General features: G+C 35.2%; 1 protein-coding gene across 1 annotated transcript in view; it reads right to left on the reverse strand.

Annotated features, from left to right (window-relative positions):
• LOC129757368 (forkhead box protein O-like) overlaps positions 1-16108 on the reverse strand; it is a 58765-nt gene that overhangs the window by 4019 nt on the left and 38638 nt on the right. The window contains exon 2 of the mRNA XM_055754572.1: positions 4861-5168. Coding sequence (XP_055610547.1) covers positions 4861-5168 — 308 coding nt within the window. The remainder of the gene's footprint in view (positions 1-4860; positions 5169-16108) is intronic.

The raw sequence follows: 16108 nt of genomic DNA on the forward strand, positions 1-16108 counted from the left end.
ATGTGACTTGAAGATCTTTTTTCATCATTTTAAAATGTTCCTAACATGGAAAAATTATAACAAAAATATTTATTCCAATACATCAATTTTTCGAGTAAAATGAGTAAAATGAACTTCAAAATAAAATATTTTCAAAGCGATGGAAAACTCCCAACTTTTTTCAGAAAAAGTTTTCTAAAATGTTGATTTTGGTACAATTGATCCCTAATATATGGGTACAAATGATCCCGGTATATTCTTCTTCTCAATGGATCGTGATCATTGCTGATTACGAGATTACAAATATTTATCCAATAGCTAATATTCATCCATCATTTATCTGAAGAAAAGGGCTAAAATAATTAATCTTCTCTTGTTTATAAAAAAATGCGCCCGTAAGTATGCAATGTCAAAGGGGTTGAGAATAAGCTATAGAATTTTTTTTCTGACAATTATAGATTGTGAAATGAGAACGATCATGACCAAAATAGTCATTTAACATTCTATCTTGGGGTTTTGTTTGATTTTTTCCATGAATAAGGGCTTCCTGAATAAAGGATCAAGTCTCCCTTAACTTCAAAAATATCGCAATTTTTTTACTCCCACGAAAATGCTTCTAGTTCATCTACGGGCTTAAGTATCGTTCTAATTTTAGAAGCATGGAAACTTGAAGTTACACGCTGTCAGAAAATGTAAAAGAGTGCGAGTTGCTAATTTTTTTCAAAAAGATATGGTGAAAATAAGAAAAGGGGATCAAGTATCCCCACTCTCCCCTACATACAGAATAACGAATACTTTTTACATAAACTTTAAATTTTTTTTATCTTAAACATGAATCTCTTGAAAGGAAATCTTTTTCCATTGAGATTCATAGTGTAAATTAGTTTAATGAATCGCCGCATTTCCCGCATTAGATTATAAACTTTGAGTTCTCAGCATGAGTAATGTTTTGCCCGCGTCGCATATTAGTTATTTTGTTTGTTATTTTTTGCTGCCAGACGTGCTGAGAACAGTAGCGTCCATTACCAGGGGGCTCAATAGAGCTTTTTGGTATGGGGGAGTGTGGTGGGCCACTACAAAAAAAAACAAAAAAAACGAAAAAAATGGTACTAAAAGTATTTCATAATTCGGGTTTATGTTCTTTTATACTAGAAGTTATCCATTTCAAATCATTACTTTCGAAAAACAGTCCTGAAAGTGATGTTTTTCTTAATTAAAAAAAAAATGAATGAGGGATTTTGAAAACTTTATTTGAAAAAGAAACTTGTTTGGGGTTCAAATTTGTTTGTGTTTTGTTTTGGGAAATTTTGAATTTTGATTCCGAATCTGAATTCTGCATTTTGAACCTGAATACAAATTTTGAATTCGTATCCTGACTGAAAATTCCGAATGATGAAACTCTGATATTTCATTTCTGGATCACCATTATGGAACTTTTTAAAGTTTCAATTCGGCATAAGAATTGAGAGTAAAATTTCAAATCCAAATTTTAGAAATGGTTTGTTATTTAATTTTTTTCTTTAATATTCCGGAATGATGAGTTTCGAACATGTAAAATGAATCTTATTTTAGTTTTATACGCAAAACCAAGATTCGGATCAGGGTTTTGTCCCAATGATTAACCAAACTGAAAATCAAGAATTAAAAAAAAGATTCGGATTTCACAATCCGGTCACAGGCAACAAATTAAGATTTATAAAACAAAAAATTGTACCAGAACATTGGAAATTATTCAAACCTTAGCTTACCAGATATTTTTCCGCACATATCTGGGCAGGGAAAATCGAGGCTATTTTATTTAAAAACCTTAAAAATCCGAGCATTAGATGTCAAAATTTACAACCCTAAATCTGGGCAATATCCGAGCAAGTTTAGGAATTCTTCAATTAAATAAAATCAAGAAGAAAAACTCAAAAGTTTGTTTAAATCGAAATACATCAGCCAGTTTATTTGGATAAACTTTGTTGAAAAAATAGTTTTGGACGCAAAATACAAAATGGTTACCAAGCAATTTAGATTTTTCTTTAAATTTGCAAAAAAGTTAAAACATTCGGGTAAAATCCGGGCCATCAGGCAATCTTAGTGAGTCTAATCTTTTTGAAAATTCAAAATTGGAGACTGAGGACTGTACCAAAAATTCATGCATCAACTTATTATGTGAATCATTTTCGATAGCGTTTTTCGAGTACAGTCTTTATGTTTCTATCAACAACTGAGAAATTAAAAAAAAATGTATAGTAGAATTGTGGACCTGGGATAAGATTTCGAGGTTTAGGTCTTAGTTCTGAGTCGAGATTGTTACTCTTGATTACCTTTAACCGTTCATCGAAATTTTATCATGAATCTACAATTATTTTAAATTTCGAATTTATAGAAGACAATTTTGCTTAACATTTTTCGGACCCTCATGGGAAGGGGGGGGGGGGGGGGGAGAGCACAGTGGTCCAAAAGGGCTTAAAGTGGAACTTTTTTCGTAGCGCCTCTGTTTTTCATATTTTCTCTTAAGTGTCTTCAGAACATTTGCTTCTTCAAACATGCTTCATAACTTGAAAGCATCAAAAGTTAGTCAAAGTCCAGTATAAAAAAATTGAAAATTCTAACTTTCTTATTTCAATAGATAGAGCTTTACTTTATACTACAAAGTTGTAGGATACGCAAAAATATAAAACTTTGTTGAATACATCAAAACTCTATCTCTTTTCAAAGCAGAGTTATAAAGGTTTTATTTTGAAAGTTATTTAAAAGTTAGTTTTTTAAACTTAACTATAGTTAGATGAGGATTTACATGAATAAGATGTTCTGAACATTTGTTGAGGCATTCAAATCACACGTTTTGCATAAGATTTCAACATTCTACGACGTTTCCTTGCCAACTTATTGCAACTTTAAGTTTTATTTTTACTCAACTTCATGAGCGTTTATTGCAAAAACGTGCAAGTGAATTTTCAAAACTAATGAACCACATTAAAGCTTGAACTAAGTGCAACAAATTGGTGTTGTTTTCATTTGTCTCCACGCGCTTATATTTGAACACAACAAGCATATATTTGATGTGTTTTGCGTGTTTCAACTGCCTTCTACCTTCGTTTTGCGTAGCATCTGCGTAGCCTGGAAATCAAATTTTCCATTTTTTTGTATGGAAACACGTAAAACACATCAAATATATGCTTGTTGTGTTCAAATATAAGCGCGTGGAGACAAATGAAAACAACACCAATTTGTTGCACTTAGTTCAAGCTTTAATGTGGTTCATTAGTTTTGAAAATTCACTTGCACGTTTTTGCAATAAACGCTCGTGAAGTTGAGTAAAAATAAAACTTAAAGTTGCAATAAGTTGGCAAGGAAACGTCATAGAATGTTGAAATCTTGTGCAAAACGTGTGATTTGAATGCCTCAACAAATGTTCAGAACATCTTATTCATGTAAATCCTCATCTAACTATAGTTAAGTTTAAAAAACTAACTTTTAAATAACTTTCAAAATAAAACCTTTATAACTCTGCTTTGAAAAGAGATAGAGTTTTGATGTATTCAACAAAGTTTTATATTTTTACGTATCCTACAACTTTGTAGTATAAAGTAAAGCTCTATCTATTGAAATAAGAAAGTTAGAATTTTCAATTTTTTTATACTGGACTTTGACTAACTTTTGATGCTTTCAAGTTATGAAGCATGTTTGAAGAAGCAAATGTTCTGAAGACACTTAAGAGAAAATATGAAAGACAGAGGCGCTACGAAAAAAGTTCCACTTTAAGCCCTTTTGGACCACAGTGGAGAGGTGGGGTGCGTTAAACCCCAAAAACACCCCACGTTCGTACGGCCATGCTTGAGGATTTTGGAAATAATAACCTAAATCTGGGGAATGTCATAAAAAAGCATGATAAGTTTAAAAAAATCGATTTCCCTTTACTTTGTTATTTTATAAGCTTTTCATTGCCGAAGAAATTATAAATATCCTGCTAATGTTAATTTGTTCAAATCTTTCACTGCAAAGTATTCATTCAAACTTGATTTCTCGCGTGAGCTTTCATTACGTCGTATAAAACAAAATGTAAACAAACAATTTTATCACAAAAAATACAAAAACTGATATAAACTTTTCGCATTTATTTTTCATTTAGAACATTTGTAGTCCGGACAACATATTCTATATGTGTGATACAAATTTGAGTTGTTTTGGTAACTTTTGCAACAGTTTTTTGTGATTTCTTAAGATGTTTCATACAACGTAATAAAAGCTCACGCGAGATATGGACTTTGAATTGTCTTGCTTGACTCGATATTCGCCAACGCATTAAAATTGATATAAAATAAAAAGATGTTAGGTTTATGTTTTCAACCGGGAATGAAATATGGTAATTTTATTTTGGCTTTTTCGGTCTTGAATGTAGATCAAACAACGGTGGTTTTTGAAACGTCGGGTATTTCAAAAACCACCGTTGTTTGATCTACATTCAAGACCGAGAAAGCCAAAATAAAATTACCATATAAAAAGATGTTACAACAGTTGACGATCCAGAAGAGAATCCCAGATTTCCAAGATTTAAATGAAATATCCAAGAGTTAGAAAAAAAAACTTTGATGGTTTTAAAGTTATTTTCGTAGAACTAATGTTCATCGATCATTGTTATATTTTGTTTTCACAGTAACAATAAATTTTCAATGTGGCTCTTTCAAACTCTGATATTTTGAAAATTTAAAGTTTTCGGCTCTTTCGACTCAAAATGTTGCCGACCACTGAACCAGACCATTCGATTTCCGATATAGGTACAGATTTGTTCGGGGAGATCCTTGTGCAACGGTTGGATGTTTTAAAATTTCGAAATCTTCCAACGGATTCTTGTCTCTAAAAAAGTTAAAATAAATAACGAAAATCACTTACGTGTCCGGATCGACGTCACCGTTCGGGGCCCGCGGTCGCCGGATCTTGATGTGTTTGTTCAGAAACTTGAGCTTATCGAGCAGCGGCCACTCGCTGCAGTTCACGCCGTTCTTCATGATGCGCCGCTCGACGGTAAACCGGCAGCGGAAGTACGTCATCCGCTTCTTGCACTGGTCAATGTCCATGTCGCACAGCCGGCCCAACTCCCGCCAGGCCTTCTCCTTCTTCGACTGGAACTTGTAGTGCGGGTGGGCCTTGTCGTAGAGCACCGGCATCCGGCGGTAGTACTCGCACAGCTTCTCATCTTTCTGTTTTTTGGGGAAGAGAAAACGTTTTGGTTTAAATTTTGATGAACATAGTTTGCTTTAGTTGTTAATTAGGTAATCTTCTAAGGATAATGACCTCCAAAACATCAACATAGGAGAGAAGATTTTTCTGCTGCGGTATCACACTGGTGACGATGTTGAGATCCAGCGGTTGGTCGGAGGAAAACGCAGGTAAAAGTGCCATCATTTTTCGATAAATATAGACACTTAATTGGTTTTGGCTTGAAAGTGGTACTGCTCTGCTGCAGCAATGGAGTGTCTACGTTAGATACTTAAACAGCCAAATAGAGACTAACTGCCGAACACAACTTCACACGCGGCAGATAGGAATACATATTCTAAACTAAACTAAGGAATTGAACGCAAATATGAGCATCACAGGCGGAGGAGCAGCAGCACTCAACAGCACAGTTCAGTTCAGTTCGTTCGAGTGCGCACATTCGAATATATACAACAAAGTAAAGAAACGAAAAAGCAAACAAATGGAAATTATTTTCCTTGCTTGGTTTAATTAAATAAAAGAGCAGCAGCGGCAGCCCGAAAAATGGAACGAAATAAACTTGAGCATTTACGACTTTTTAGGGTTTATGTAGGCCATAACGTTCTGCGACAATGGACTGTAGATTTGTCGGGGTATTCAGCGTATATCCGTGGAATCAAACCAGAATAAGAGCGTACATGTATCTCGGCGCACTTTTATGGATTAAAGCTCGTCGTGCACACGTTGTTGCCTTCTCTAACGACTATCCAAAGAGTCGAATAGTGAGTGTGCTGCTGTTATCATTCTCCACTCGTAGGTAAACCGTATCTAACGTCGAATGAAAACACTGTTTTCCTCTCAATTACCGGGGGGTTGTTTAATGCAATGTATCACTTTCAATTACACAATCGAGAGTGCGCGAATTAATGGATAACAACTACCTACTAGAGAGCTCTACTAAACTAACTATTATAAAGACTGTTTGTTGGTCGGTCTTTAACGATAGATTGTGTACACGAACGACTCGACTCGTTCAATTTCTTTGGCTGCTAATCTCTTGATCTAACGATGGAATCAAGCGAAAAACGTGAACTCAATATGTGCGCGCTTCCTCTCGTCGTGTTATAATTCTCTTAATACTCGGGGCTAACTGCTGGCTGCCCGAGTTGACTGGCTGATGGCCCCTTTCACAGTTTGAGAAACGTTTTCAGAATCATGTAAACATCTATAACAAACAACTAGAAAAAGGGACTCTCGTTGTTACTCTACTCGGGGCAAGCAAGTAAGCAAGCAAGATAGATACGTGTGTAGCTTAATACTTCGGTCTTCGTTCCTTATGTCTGTGCCCTCGCATCGCTTCTCCTTCTTGCTGTTATACCATCATCCAGCCCATATTTCCTCTTGTATAAAAAGTATAAAAGCGTAAAACGATTTTATTTTTCCGATCGATAATATTATTTTATTTCTGTTAGCAACTTCTCTCCATACCTACATATTTGTTCGAATAAACTTTTCCAAGAGACCAGTAAAAGTTGACTGGAGAAGTTAGACACGACGGTCGTATAACAGCGCACCGCGCCCTTCCGAATGCGTCTCACACCCTCTCTCAACCACACCACAACCGAGGATCTAACCGGGCTATGAATTGGTGATGAAACGATGGTGGATGATATTTGTCGACTATTGAGGTATAATATTAAAATAATAATAAAAGATTCTGAGTTCTCCGTGTGCTGAGCTAAACTTCCATCGATACGGCTCAGCCAGCCGTTTGCCGTTGTTGTTGTTAACTGTATTGTATACATTAGCGGAGACACTCGCTCGGGCACTTCTTTGGGGCTTTTGAATTTTATTGTTTGTTTAATCTTTTTTTCCTTCGTTTGTTCTTTCATTTCTTCTAGTATTTCTCCGTTCCGTTTGGTTTATTATATTTTAGAGCCGTAGCATTTTCACAACCCCTTTTTCTATCACTGCTGCGCTGTTGTTATTGCTTTTTCCAGTTTCTGTTCCAGTTGTTGTTGTTTTGTTGTATAACCAGCTAGCGTTAGCAGTAAAACCAGGCTTGCTAGCAATTTTTCGTTTTGAAATTTCAAAGTTTTTCCCTTTTCAAAATTATGATATTTTTTTGGTTTTGGTGATATGGCGTGTGGAAATTTAGAAAATCTTCAGTTTTGAGAAAAATCGATTTTTGATTAGCTTGAGCTTGAGCTTGCTATCTACTGCGGTCCACCTGCTCCTGGTTAATGGCATAATGATTGCACTCTGTGATTGATTCCAGATGTTCAACATTGCACAATGAACCAAACGAAGGGTTGCTGGGAACAAGCAACGACATCTCACTGCACAATTTTGATAATCTCCTTCTTTGAAAGAATCGGTAACGACGCCGGCCAAGTCCGTGTAGTCGATAGAGGGAAGACCTGCTTTTTTATTTAATACTAAAGGGTGATACAGTCAAAATTTGGTCAATATCAACTTAACGTATTTCTTCCAATTTTGCATTTAAAAAACCTGAACACCCCTCATTTTGAAGGTGTGTGTGTGTAGAGTGTTGCTCCTATTTTGATTTTTGAATTCACTCTTCAGCTGTCAAAATGCCGTCCAAGGGAGAAGAGCAGCGTATCAAAATTTTGCTCGCGCATCGCGAAAATCCGAACTACTCGCACGCAAAGCTGGCAAAATCGCTAAAAGTTGCCAAATCAACCGTTACAAATGTAATTAAAGTGTTTGGGGAACGTTTGTCGACAGCTAGGAAGTCGGGATCGGGGGTAAATCGAAAACCGGAAGCCGCTGAGACGACAAAGAAAGTAGCCGGTAGTTTCAAGCGAAACCCTAACCTCTCTCTCCGAGATGCCGCAAATAAGCTGGGTGTATCGTCTACAACCGTGCATCGAGCCAAAAAACGAGCCGGACTATCGCCTTACAAGAAGGTAGTGACTCCAAATCGCGATGATATACAAAATACGACGGCCAAAGCGCGATCTCGGAGGCTGTACACGACGATGCTGACGAAGTTTGACTGCATGGTAATGGACGACGAAACCTACGTAAGGGGAAAGCTAGCAGATATTTTCAAGCACATGAAACTGTCAAAGTTCGCGAAGAAATATCTGGTTTGGCAAGCCATCTGTACCTGTGGCTTGAAAAGCAGCATTTTTATAGCTTCCGGGACTGTCAACCAAGAAATTTACGTGAAAGAGCGTTTGAATAAACGTCTGCTGCCTTTCCTGGAGAAACACGATTGTTCCGTACTGTTTTGACCGGATTTGACATCTTGCCATTACGGTAAAGAGGCCATGGAGTGGTGCGCCGCCAACAACGTGTAGGTGGTTCCCAAGAACAAGAACCCTCCCAACACGCCAGAGCTCCGCCCAATTGAGAAATACTGGGCTATTGTCAAGCGGAACCTAAAGAAGATAAAAAAACTGCTAAGGACGAGCAGCAGTTCAAGGCAATCTGGCTTTCTGCGGCGAAGAAGGTGGACAAGGTGGCTGTACAAAATCTGATGGCAGGGGTTAAGCGTAAGGCCCGGCAATTCGGATTTGGAAAAGCGGAAGCCTAACTGAATATTTTTCCTGAATTTTACACTAATTAAATTTGAAAAAGAAATTTAATTTGATTTTTTAAATAAACGATTTCACCGATTTACACGCGTTTTCCCTTGACCAAATTTTGACCGTATCACCCTTTAGAAGGACCGGCAAATTGAATATACCTATTTTGACCATGACTAAAAATGACTGGTAAAGGGGAAATTTTTTATTACATATTATTTTGAATTTTTTCCTTTTGATATAATTTTGTTACTTGTTCTATAATATTTTTGTTATAAAATGGAAACATTTTTTCACCATGGGTGCACGGAATCACCTCATTTTAACGAATGCGTGTGTGTCATAAAAAGATTATTTCAAATAATTTTCAAAAAATTGAAACACATTATCAATGTTATTAGAAAATCATGTTTGATGGATATGGTTATTTTATATGGGTGCACGGTTTCACTTCAATTTTGTCGTAGTAGATATTTTCTAGCACCCATCCCTCTGAAGGTTTTCAACATATTGCTTATAAATTATACCTAATATTGTAGTTTTTCTATAAGTGGAGAAATTTACCATGTGTGCTCGGATTCACCGCCATTAATCAAAAATCAACTTTTTTGCAAGCTTAAGGTAAAGAATAAAGGCTTTTATATATTCAAAAGAAAATATGGTTTACATGGTTTTTCACTATGGGTGCACGGATTCTGTTCCCGCATCTTTGGTCGCTCCCTTGCCCCCATCGAAACATTGATCCGACACCGATGGAAAACTGTGATCGTTTGACACTTAAGGCGAGAGACTTAGTTGGTGGAAACGATCGAAAGAGCTTCGTCATTGGTCTGCAAGAACGCGCGAATTGTGAATCACATACTTTCACTAAACTTATATTTTTAAAACCAGTTTTCTTTGATTATATCAAATGTGAGTACATAAAGCTTAAAATGTTATCTATATTAAAATTATATTCTTCTTTAGAACTCGTCACGAGTAAAATTTCAGTTGTTATAATCGATTTGTTGAGGAAGATAGATTTGGAGGTTAAGAAATGTAAGTTTACTTATATCCAATCATGAACTTAAAATTAATAAAATAATTAATTAGCTTTTAGCTACGCCAATAAAACGCTGCCGCTAAAGAACATCCGAAACGTTCTCAACAGATTCACCACATTTTAATCAAATATTGTACTTTTTGCAAATTTTTAAAAAACATTTTGACAAATCTCAACTAAACCAAAGTCTAAACCATGTCTTTCATGTCGAGACATAACAATTTAAATAACGATTTTTATTTTTAGTTCCGTTTTTTGCATTTCTGGAAAAGAAATATTTCAATTATATCCTGATTTTATTTATTTATTATTAAAAAACAGGTTTTTGAAAACGTATATTTATCTGATAAGACGGTAATTGAATCAACATCCAAGAAATTTGAGAACGGTTACCATAGACCGAGTTAACTTTAGGAATTATGTGCATCAAGTTATGTCGTGCGACGAAAAACAGTGAAAATAAGAATAATGAATCAACATTGTTAAATTTTACGTTGATTTGTTTTTCCTAAAAAGTTTTTCAATACCTATCATATCTGACTCAAAAATATGTTGTGTTCTGAAGCAAGTTGAAAAATGTTTCACTCTATATAATTTACAACGGCGAATTTGCAACCATTCCGTGCACCCATGTTGAAATATCTTAGCACCGATGTGGTCTAGCAGATAGGCTGGCGCGAATCTGGTTTTGGCGTACCGGGTTCGTTTCCCGGTATCGGCAAGAAAACTTTTGGGTTTGAACCCCATAAGTTGCCGACAGGTAAAAGATAATAAAAATGTTCAATCAGTTGCCAGCCCCATTGATCAAAAACTAAAACAATCCTTTTTGATAAAATGTTTCTTGGGTATATCCATCCATCAAAAGTCAAACTATTGAGATTTTTGTAATTTTTGTTTTTGCCTTGCACAATGGCCGCCATGACACTTGGCGAGAGAAAAAACTGAATATTAAGTTTTTTTTAACTCACATAACTTTCAATATTTTTTCAAAGTAGTGGTTATTTTAATACATGGAATATCTATCCTGAAGAGAAAAAACTTTTGACGGAATGAATTTCATGAGTATTCATAAAAAAAAACTTAGAAAGATGAAAAGTACGTTTGGTTCGCAGTGTATAACTTGTGATCCACTTTACTTATTTGAAAATTTATATGTATTCGAGGAAATCTAAACAAACCATCTTTAGATTTTGCTTACACAAGCAATTTTTTGCACGTCAGTATTTTTATTTGAGGATATTAATGAAAACTTGTGAAATTATTGAACATAAAATGACGACTTGATTCAAATTTGAAAAAATCCAACTTTTGCGCAGCTTTAGATCTGTCGAGCAAAAATAAGTGAATCGATTTTCTTCAAATTTTGTGCAATGATTCTTGATTCGTATCTGCACATTCGCTGAGAAAATGGTATTGATCCAAAGCGTCCAGTTCAAATGCGAGCTGTGCGAAGTTGTGGATCACCTGTGCTACCATGGGAAGGAAAGGGTTAAACCTTCTTACGTTCTGGAAAATACAAACAGTGGGATTTCGGAAACTAACAATTAGACAATTTCTAAATTCTCGAGCATTTCATTTCGTTCGATTGAAGTCAAAATTCCTGCAGGACCATGAGCAACATCCACCGTAGGATTTTACCCTACATAGAAAAGTTCAAACAATGTTGCAGATAATGATATGTAAATCTCGAACGAACAAACAGATAAATAAGTAAATAACATTCCCAGCTACCACCACCTATCGGTGTCCGGGATTCGATCTGGGGGCTGTGTGCGGGTGAGCCGGGTGTCGTTTTCTGATTTATTCTAAAGTGTTATGCTGTTCAGTTTTTAATGATTATGTCCATTTCCAAGCAATCGAATCGAGAAGGGAACGAATCGGGAGTGAGGAATATGTAGCTAAAACCACATCATCTTTTAGCACCTCTCTCCTCACTAACTATAATTTCCGTTAGAGCGCTTTCGTTCCTAGATTGTACGTGCGTCGCCCGCCGTACAGCAAAAGATAAAACCGGGCTAAGAAAATGGTCTTTCATCCACCCTCGCCGAGCCACTGCCGCCCGGAGGCAGGTAACACGTCTCGGCTGCGTCCCGGCCACGTTTCTCCAGCAGCAGAGCTAAACCTCGACCGGCATAGCGAGGAACAGAAATCCAGACCGGACTGCGACTGCGCTGAATTTTATTAATTTATAAATTTATTTCTATTTTATTGCTATTATATTCAACGATGATGTTAGTGATGTTTTCGTCTTTTTCCGTACTGCAAACATTTCACCCTCGGTCGTTGCTTTTTGACTAACTTAGCTTACAGCCTTCCATACATATAAACGGACGACTGTTTTGGCAGTTATTTTTAGATGCATTCCATTAAAAGATAATTTGCGATTCTTGTTTAAATTTGAATTTGGTTTGAGTTTATGTGTACATACTGCGTACATTGTAGCTACAACGAGGGCGATCCAATTATTTCAAAGTTTGCCCACGGAAGATTGAGCATGAAATAATTAGAAAAAAAAAATGATCCGAGAAACATTATGGTGGGTATATGTAGCATTCAAAGGCAAAGTTTGAGTAGCAATGAATTTGCATGTTTCATATATTGGACCTTGGAAAGTTTAGTCATAGTCCAACATTTGTAGTTGAAACTTACAAATATAAAAATCCACTTTCCACAAATCCAATAAATAAAGGAAAAATTGAAGTAAATACTTTACAAGAGACTTAATTGAAATCTGGTACAAACCATTTCGAAACAGGTGCTGAGCGAGTCAATTGTTTATTTAAAATCAAATAAGATGAAAGTCGGATTCAAGCAAAATATCTTACAGAATATTGTAGATGTTAAAAAGAACGATGATCCTTAACCTTAAGCATATCATACTTTCTACCACACATATCCCCACATAGATCCGCGTATTTTATGAAAAATCTGAACATTACATGAACATACATCTTTCTGTGGTGCAAAGAACTTAAGAAATTATTTTTACTACGCTGATTCCAAATATGCAGTTAAATTTTTTCTAGAAGATATTTGTTCGAAATAACTTTGAAAAATGGATAAAATTTATTTAATCAATTTGTGCACTTTTCTGGCACAACTGTTGAACATTACCAAGATTTGGAAGTTAAAGGTTTTTTATTCAATGATCAACATTCCCGAAGATAGCGAGTAATTTTGACTTCTAAGAAAAAAGATAGAAGTTTTTTTTAATTTTATTTTATTATAGAGATTTTTAGTTTTCAGCTGGTTCATTTCTTTAAAACAGATAGATATTGAAGTTTTCTTATTGGTTCTTGTTCCTAATTTGGCAAAATACGGTAATTTAGACTTAACTTTTAAGAAATTTTAACCCAAATTGTATCTGAGACATTTCTTAACCCATAAGTTCAATCGTGTTACAGTCTTCAACAAAGTTCTTAAATGAATTGAAATCTTTTATATCGAATACTCAAGACTTTCTCCAGCAGTGTCTGAAAGAGTTGTAATGTTGTATATTTCAATTTCAAAAATTGTACAATTTAATATTTTAAAAGCTATCTCTAAATTTATGATATCTAGCCAAATCTGAGTCCTTGATTGAATCAAGTATTTTACTCAAAATCGATAAATTTCAAAATTTCCACACGCCATATCACTTAAACAAGAGCTGATAGACAAAATCTGGCAAACGATTCGAATTCAGGGTTTGTTAACGGCCTACAACGGGGCGGTGAAAGAGCTCAGAACTACCAATTTTTGTTGTATGTATTTCTATACAAATTTGTTCAACAATACTCCTGGGGGGCGGTGACCTCCAAAATACCAAATAGAGTGGAAAAAGTTTGAAAACCACTGATCTACAGTGCTACACCAGATGTTCTACTAACACCTAGAGTTATTGGTATTGTGTGGCTTTTGCAACATTTCTTTTTGATATTTTGTAAATTATTTTATATAATTTGGAAAAGTTGACAAGTCTGTGATTGATTTTTTTAAAATTCGGCCAAGCACAGGTGATCCTCAACTTTACACAGCTCGTTTTTTAACTAGGTTAAAATTTTCTCACCGAATATGCAGGTATGAGTGAAGAATCATTGCACAAAATTTGTAGAAAATCGGTTCACTAGTTTTTGCTCGGTTGTTCAAAAACCGAACGAAAGTCGAATTTTTCCGAATTTAAATGAAGTCGTGATTTGATGTTCAATGACTTGAAAAGTTTTCATAATTATCCTCAAATAAAAATATTGAAGTGCAGAAGGTTGCCTTTGGAAGCAGAATCAAATGATGATTTATTTAGATTTCAATAAAAACATATTAATTTTCAATAAGTTAAGTGGATCACTGGCTATTTATCAATACTCATGAAAATCATTCCGTCAAATAAAAAAAATCGCTTCAGTAATTTTTTTCGAAAAACGCCATGGTTTGTTTATCTGGCGCAAGGCGTCATGGCGGCCATTGTTCAAGGCAAAACTGGAAATTTCTAAAGTGTCAACAATTAGACTTTTGAGGAATGGGTATACCAAAAAATATTTCACAACAATAGGATCGTATTAATTTATGATCAATGATGGGAAGAAATTCTATGTATTTTCCAAATAATTCTTGTTGATGTGTTGTTATCTTCCCAATGGAGCATATATTTATGATTCATCTCACTAAACCCAAATTTATCAAATGGATCATATACATAGTGATAATAATAAAGATGCAAAAATATATAAAGATAAATAATGCATCTTATGTTCTAGGATTTTAAGTGTAAATCAGTATTTCTATTTTAAAAACGTGAAAACGTAAAAAAAACTGCTTATGCCCCGCGAAGTATTGCATGAAAAGTGGTCATACAATACCTTGCTAGGCACCCAGCAGTGGTGTCAATTGAATTTATTTTTTATCAATGCCAAAAGAAATACACCTGTTAAACAGCTAATAATTTTTTTGTCTAAAAAGATACAAAGTTATAATGTTCTAAAAAGTTGTTCAGCGGAAAATTTCCTTTCGATAATTCTTAAATTGGACAAAAACCATCAGCAGGCTCGGTCCCACAGATGAAACCAAAACGACGTTGATTTTTCAGCACAAAATATTCTATTTTCCCATACAAACATAAAAGTTCAAATTTACTTATGTAACTATTACTTAAAAATTCTGCAAAAAATCATGGATGAGTTTTGGACCAAAACGAAGCTTTTAAGACCCCAGAGTTTGAGAAATTCAAAAATGACCACAAATCGACTCAGTCTACTATTAAGGAGTGTATTCGCAAAAATGCAACACTTTGTTTTGTGAATAACTTCTGCATGCATTGATGGAAACTGATGAAACTTTCAGTGATGCTGGCTAGCAATAAAATGTTCACATGTGCAAATTTTTGCGGCGTTCTGTCAAGTGGTTTTTGAAATAGCGTCCAATGAAGAAGCTCATCGACTTTAATTTTTGGGCGTCATTGCCAGGTGCCTGCAAAGGGGTTCGTTTTGCTTGCAAAATATCTCCTCGCTAGTGGTTCCAATATTTTGCGCACGATTTGACTACCGTATTTCGTTTATCGGCGAGCACCTTTTTTACCTTGCATAAATGAAGTTAGGTCTGTTTATGAGTCAGCTAGACGAGCCAGTGAAAAAAAAAATTGTCACTTCCCTAATCGAAGTTTTTGGTTTGCGTTTGATAAAATCTTTTACATTCCCTACCTTCATGGAATCATTCATCTTCACTTCGTGAATAGTGAAATTTGGAATGAACGATTTACCATATGAGTTTTGGTTAAAAAGTTGATTTTCAGCTGTTCTTGGGCCTCCTACTAGGACTTTCCTGATTTTTTTTGCGATCGTGCCCAGTCAATGATCTCCTGTATTGGACGATATTTCAAAAACCACAGGACAGAACGTCACAATAATTTGCAACATATAAGCAATATACTAGTAGATAGCTTCACAAACAGAAGTTATGCTCAAAACACAGTGTTGCATTTTTTTTGGAATACACTCCTTACTCTTTAAAAGGCTTTATAAGAAAAGTTATAACGATTTCAACATTGAGTTAAAAAATGTGAAAAACAAAAACGTTCCATCCAAAGAAAGTGAATACATATAAGGGGGCTTGTTGTTTGACGGATTTGCCGGAGTTACGGACTAAGGCGAAGTTCATGCACATCAGTGCCGCCTAGTCGTAGTAGAAAGAAAATCGTAAGGCAACAATCGAATTTTAACGCTCTCTGGGCACATATTTTTCTCGTTTCTCAACCGGTTTGTACAAAACTTATAGTTTTTAAAACGTCCTAATGCAACTCGAATATGTTTCTAATATAATATCCATCCATTTATAAATTAGGTATTCAAGGTCTGGTAAAAAAGTCCGAGAAAAC

The sequence above is a fragment of the Uranotaenia lowii genome, chromosome 3 (genome assembly GCF_029784155.1).
Source record: "Uranotaenia lowii strain MFRU-FL chromosome 3, ASM2978415v1, whole genome shotgun sequence".
NCBI classification, from domain to species: Eukaryota; Metazoa; Arthropoda; class Insecta; order Diptera; family Culicidae; genus Uranotaenia; species Uranotaenia lowii.